Source organism: Prosopis cineraria, unplaced genomic scaffold (genome assembly GCF_029017545.1).
Source record: "Prosopis cineraria cultivar Desert tree isolate PC_DT_omini unplaced genomic scaffold, ASM2901754v1 PC220, whole genome shotgun sequence".
NCBI lineage: Eukaryota > Viridiplantae > Streptophyta > Magnoliopsida > Fabales > Fabaceae > Prosopis > Prosopis cineraria.
This window is the reverse complement of record NW_026555547.1, coordinates 54,712-61,206: the sequence shown is the minus strand read 5'-3', so window position 1 is coordinate 61,206 and position 6,495 is coordinate 54,712. Positions and strand designations below refer to the sequence as shown.

At 28.8% G+C, this 6,495-nt stretch overlaps 1 protein-coding gene across 1 annotated transcript; it reads left to right on the top strand.

The window, feature by feature from the left end:
• The first annotated feature begins 4,031 nt into the window (after positions 1-4,031).
• Positions 4,032-5,717, top strand: LOC129295927 (probable aspartyl protease At4g16563). The gene has a single exon (XM_054934524.1). The coding sequence runs from the start codon at positions 4,107-4,109 to the stop codon at positions 5,574-5,576; it is 1,470 nt and encodes a 489-aa protein (XP_054790499.1). The 5' UTR covers positions 4,032-4,106; the 3' UTR covers positions 5,577-5,717.
• The last annotated feature ends 778 nt before the right edge of the window (positions 5,718-6,495 follow it).

Below are 6,495 nucleotides of genomic sequence, written 5' to 3'. Positions count from 1 at the left end.
TATTTTTTTAATTTAAAAATTAAAAAACTATATATTTAAATTATGAAAAAGGTATTACACATAACATTAAATTTATAAAAATAAATTTAAATCAATACACACAATAACAAATTTACGTCTAATAAAAAATAAAAATATTATAAAATTAACACCGATAACAATTAAATTTACTAGCATTATCAGCAAAATCTTGATAATTTTTATTATTATTAATATCAATATAATTCTATCTTTCTCTTTCTGGAGTCTCAATAATAAAAAATATTAAACTTTTAATATATTCCTTCTTCATTCACATGAATGAAGCTAGTATTTGGAATTAGTATATATTTAATTTTTTTAATATTAAATTTAAAAAAAATATAAAGAGCCGGCTCTAGCCTTACTAAGCTGACCCTTTTAAATTATCATTTTGTACTATAAAATAACATATTTGATCTTAAATTTTTTGAATTAAAAGGATCAGCTTGATGAGCTCCATCTTAATTGACAGTTTTAATTAATTTATTATTTTAAAATTAATTATCATTCTTTCTTCCTAAAACGCAAGTACTTTGCCAAAAGCTTTTACAGCCAGCTTTCATATAATTATCATCAACGTGATAAATATCACTCCCTTCGTCCCGAATTTACATAGCATTTTTGGGACAATTTGATGGTAAAAAATATTCTCTTTCATCTACTTAAAATACTTATAACATGTTTTATTAAAATTAACAAAAATATTAAATAAATCTTAATAATTTTATCTTAAATTTAATAAGTTTTTACATCTATTTTTAATAAAAGCAAAAAAAAATATGTTTAATAATTTTTCAAATATTTAATAAGGATAAAAAAGGTATATATGAAAAATAGTAAAGTGTCTTATAAATATTATTAAGACTAATATCTTCTCTCAGGCTCTAGGATGAGAGGAGTATACTACACTTTAATAAAAATAAGATTCTATTAATGATATTTTTTTAATATTATCTTTATCATATATTATCTTTCTTTAATATTTTTTTCACAAATATAATTTTAAATGAAAGGTATTTTTTTTAATGTTTATATTTTTGTTTTGAAAGAAAAAGATTGTAACGTGTATTTAATTATTTTTTATTGATATGTGTAGTTTTGTCTAAAAAGTATCATGTAAATTAAAACGTAGATAGTATTATTAAATAATATTTTAGTTTTATTTATAAGGCAAAGAGAGCATTTATTTTAATCATATTTATATATTGCCTCAATGATTATTGTGTTTATATTTACCTTTGTGCTCTGATTATATGTTGGAAATGTTTTTGAATGCAAGATTGTTTTATTATTAAGGGTAAGACTTATGTAATTAGCTTATCTACTTAGTATACTTTTATCCAATGAAATCATAACTAGTAAATCTTAATGTATTAATAAAATTAATAACAAAAATTTATTATAGAATAAATAATCTATACAATATTTACATGTCTTGATTTGATTAGAAACAAGCATATTAAATATATAAAGTTAAATACATAAGTTTTTCTTTATTATTAAAGAATATATATTTAATACAAGTAAAGTTGAAAGCTTATTAATTTTTTAGATAGAATTAAATGAGGTTTAAAATTTTTCTTAGTTATAATAAAAATGTTAGAAATGACTTATAAATAAAAGTAAAGAAATTATTTTTCCTTTTTCAAAATATTGTAGATTATTTTTCTTTTTTCTTTTTTTGCAAATATTAGATGTTTTTATATGAAATTGTTAATGTTAATTCTGATATACTCTCTCCATCCTTAAATATAGGGGTACTATCTAATTTTTTTAAGACTTCTTTTTAAAATTAGGTATAACTTAACTTTTAATTTTCTAAAATTTCTCTCAATTATTAATTTAGTCCATAAACTTTGAATTATTGGATTAAGAAATTATAAAAATTTAGTTGTACTAAGTTAAAAAATTATAAGGATTGAGTTATTTTTAATTAGTAAATCATACTCCTTCCGTTAAAAAAAATAAGGCATTTTTAATTGAATCTTACCCTTAATAAAGTAGTTACTTATTTTCAAACTAACCCTATATTTTTATATTTATTTCTATTAAATACTCTACAATAAATATAAAGTCACTATTAATAGGGGTATTTTTGAAAAAAAAGGCAATGATTATATCTCAAAAGACTAAAAACACCTTATATTTTTTAACGGAGGGAGTAAAAAATACAATGATTGAGTTATTTTGAGTCTTATTTATTGGACAAAGAGAAATTTTTTTAATTTTATCTATAAGTTATCTTATTAAATTTTCACTGCAAATTTTTTCATTTGACCTTAATTGAATATTACAGAGAAAAATATATTTTTAAAGTATGAATATTTAATAGAGAAAAAATTGAGAAATTATTAAATTTATAGACAGAGTTAATAAGTTTTATGTTTTTTTCTTGATTTTACTAAAATATGTTAAAATGCCTTATAAAGAAGAGTACATAGGTAAAATTTTACTCCTTTAATATTATAATGTATTTTTAACCAAATCACACATTTTAATAAGTTAGTTCATTATTTTTAAAATTACATACTCTTCATGCTTGTTCTTATTCAACATGATATCTCAATTAAAAAATTTTATTAATTAAAGGTATTTTTTTTTTAAAATTTTTAATTGTACCTTGGAAAACTCAAAATATTTATTCCCTTCATTTAAAACTATAAAATATTTTTTGAAGAGTTGGATGTTAAAAAATGTAAAATATTTTTAGTCTTTTAAAATGTAATTATTAATTTTTTTAAAAGTGTCCCTATTAATGAATGAATTTATATTTATCGAAGGGTGTTTAATAGCAATAAATATAAAAATATAAATTTAGTTTGAAAAGCATGTAGCTATTTTATTGAGAGTCAAATTCGATTAAAAATGCCTCACATTTTTTAATAGAGAAAGTATACTTTTTAACTTATTATCTTAAAAAATATTTTATATTTTTAATAGAAAAAATATGAGATTTAATAATATATTTTCATGTGCTTTCCTCTTAAATAATTTTTTTCTAGCCCTTAATAAATGATTTTACTATTATAAAAGGATAATAGGCATTTCTATTCATATTCCATCTTTTTCAAAAATATAAAACATTTTCTTCTAAAATCACATGTTAATAAATATAAAGTACTTTGAATCTTTTAAAACGCAATTAATAATTTTTTTAAATATCTTTAATTAGAGGATGCATTAATAAGATTTTTTAGTTGAGCCACTCCATTAAATGAAAATAAACATGAAAAAACGTATTATTTTAAAAATATTTAATCAATTTATTAGAATTGTAATTTGATTCAAAATGCCTTCTAACATTAAACAAAGGACTACTCCCTATAGTTTAAAAAAATTGATTAATCATAATAATTATGTCTGAAAATAAAAAAAATAAACTAAAATACTCTATGTTAATCAACATAAGCATTTATTAATTATTTTTCATTAGTGTAAATTATAAAAGGTGATTTAAAAATATATAATAAATGATTATTAAAATAAGTAATTTTACTTGTATAAAAAATAAAAAATAATAATTTTTTTTATAAATAAAAATGAATGGAGTACATACAAATTACTGGCATCAAAACAAAATTCAACCCCTCATTATTCTTAAGTATGAGTGCGACCTAAGCTGGCTGCTAAGCAATTATTAAGGATCACTTTACAAATTAAACACAAATTTTCACTTACACAAAGCTTTCACCTTTTAAACTCTGCTAAAAAAATCAAATTTCTCCAACACTACCAGCTATCATGAAAAGATAAATTAATTTCAAAAAAACACAGAGAAGCTCTCATGCAAGTGAGAGATCCTGGCTCAAATAAGAGTTTGTAGGTGTGATACTTTTTTTATTCTCTTGTTGTTTTCGTACTTGTCTCTATAATTTAAAAAATAAAATAAAATCCTCTCCTAAAGTGATTTTTAGTATGGATACATCTGTACCTTACACCTACCTATAAGCCTTCATCCTCCTTATAAATTCTCCCTTCTCGCTTCCTCTCTCTCACCAAATTTAAAAAGCTCGTCCTCTCTTTCATCCTCTGTTCTTGAAGTTATTACTCTGTTTTCTGGCGGCTTCAGATTCCTGCATTCATCAATGTCGTCTTCTTCATCACTGTTCCTCTTGTTCTTCGTCTTAATCTCATCTTCATGCCTTCCCTCTTCCTCACAAATGCTTCTATTGCCTTTATCACACACTCTCTCTTCCACTCAATTCAACAGTACTCATCAGCTCCTCAAATCCACCTCCTCTCGCTCCGCAGCTCGCTTCCACAACCACCACCACCACCACCACCGTCGGCAACAACAACTCTCCCTGCCTCTCTCCGCCGGCAGCGATTACACTCTCTCCTTCGACCTCCTCGGCTCCGATCCTCCCCAACCAGTAACTCTGTACATGGACACAGGAAGCGACCTCGTCTGGTTCCCTTGTGCTCCGTTCGAATGTATACTCTGTGAAGGAAAATCAAATCCTTCGCTCTTTCCCAGACCACCCAATATCTCTCGGACTCAAGCTGTTTCGTGTAAATCCTCTGCATGTTCTGCAGCTCACACCTCTCTATCGTCCTCCGATCTCTGCGCAATTTCTCGGTGTCCCTTGGAATCCATCGAGACATCCGATTGTTCTTCTTTCGCTTGCCCTCCGTTTTACTACGCGTACGCCGATGGAAGCTTGATCGCTCGTCTCTACCGCGATTCTGTATCTATTTCTTCTCTGATTCTCAGGAATTTCACCTTCGGATGCGCCCACACCACGCTCGGCGAACCGGTCGGAGTCGCCGGATTCGGTCGCGGATTGCTATCTCTTCCTGCTCAGCTGGCGACGTTCTCTCCCCAGTTAGGGAATCAATTTTCCTACTGCTTGATTTCTCACTCATTCGATAAACAAAGAGTTCGCCGACCTAGCCCGCTTATTCTCGGTCGTCATGAGGAGAGAACTGACGGCGAACTGGTTCAATTCGTATACACACCGATGCTTGAAAATCCGAAACACCCGTATTTTTACAGTGTTGGTCTCGCGGCGATCTCCGTGGGGAAGAAAACTATTCCGGCACCGGAGATGCTGAGTAGGTTGGACCAGAGGGGCAATGGCGGTATGGTGGTTGACTCCGGCACGACGTTCACTATGTTGCCAGCGAGTTTATATAACTCAGTGGTGGCCGAGTTCGATCGCCGAGTTGGACAAGTTCACGAGCGTGCGAGCGAGATTGAAGACAAGACGGGATTGGGACCCTGCTATTATATGGAGAAGGTGAAGGCGGAAACGGAAGTTCCGCCTTTAACGCTGCGTTTTGAGGGGAAGGGATCTGTTGTGGTGCTGCCGAAGAAGAACTATTTTTACGAATTTTTAGACGGCGGAGATGGAACGAGGCGGAAGAAGCAGGTGGGTTGTCTGATGCTGATGAACGGTGGAGATGATGCAGAACTTAGCGATGGACCTGGGGCTACGCTTGGGAATTACCAGCAGCAAGGGTTTGAGGTCGTGTATGATTTGGAGAAACAGCGCGTGGGTTTCGCCCGGAGACAATGCGCGTCGCTTTGGGATAGGCTGAATCAGAAAAACTAGTTGGTACTACACACAGTGGATTCCCTCCCTCAGGGGCTCTCAAGACTTGTTTGTATGTAATATGTAGATTATTAGGATTTAGTAGTGGTTTTTGTAAAAAGCATCTCTGAATGATTAAATTTAGCAAAGTAATTTTCAATATTTTTTATTTTTTTAAAGAAAATTCACATGAATAAATTATTATAATACCATTATTATCGAACTATTCTAAGCATCGATATATTATTATAAATTATAAAATGTATAATATTTTTTTTATATTAAGTCAAAAGCTAACCTAAGATTAACGTATGGGAAAAGTTATGAAACTAAAGCATTACAAAATAATAAAAAAGAGAAGCTAAATACATAGTAAAATAAATATTTTTGGATGACTTGGAAATGATGATGTCAAAATTTATGCAACAAATGATTAATATCTAAGATTATGGTCTTGAAATTGCGACCGGAGAATGTTAGAGAAAAATATTGTTTATGAATGTTGTTGATTTGAATTGCAGTATTGGATAGATCATGATGAGCACAAAAAGAATTAATCCACCAAAGAGCAGCTCTCAAGCAAAGGAAAGAAAACTGAGATGCATCTTGAGTATATTTCATCTCTCGCTTTCTATTGATAAATTGAGAATTGAAGCAGATTGCAATAAAATGGAAAAAGCTTTTTGTCCGTTTAAAATTTCTTGAGTCAAATTATCCTCAATTCACAGCTGGGAATAAAAATGGAATGAGCTACAACCTATTGCAAACTTGATGAAGAGGACAACTTTGGTGTATGAGAAGAAGGCCGGCAGCATATATGGTCAAGAAAATGACATTGACTGTTGAAATTCCTTAATTGAAGAGTTGAGTTAGAACTTAAAATAACCATAATTGATTGATTAAATTGATGATTTTGTTGAACTTTAATTTTGATGATTAC

What these genes read in the sequence shown, in the direction of transcription:
- LOC129295927 (XM_054934524.1), top strand. Translation starts at nt 4,107, where the DNA reads ATGTCGTCTTCTTCATCACTGTTCCTCTTGTTCTTCGTCTTAATCTCA.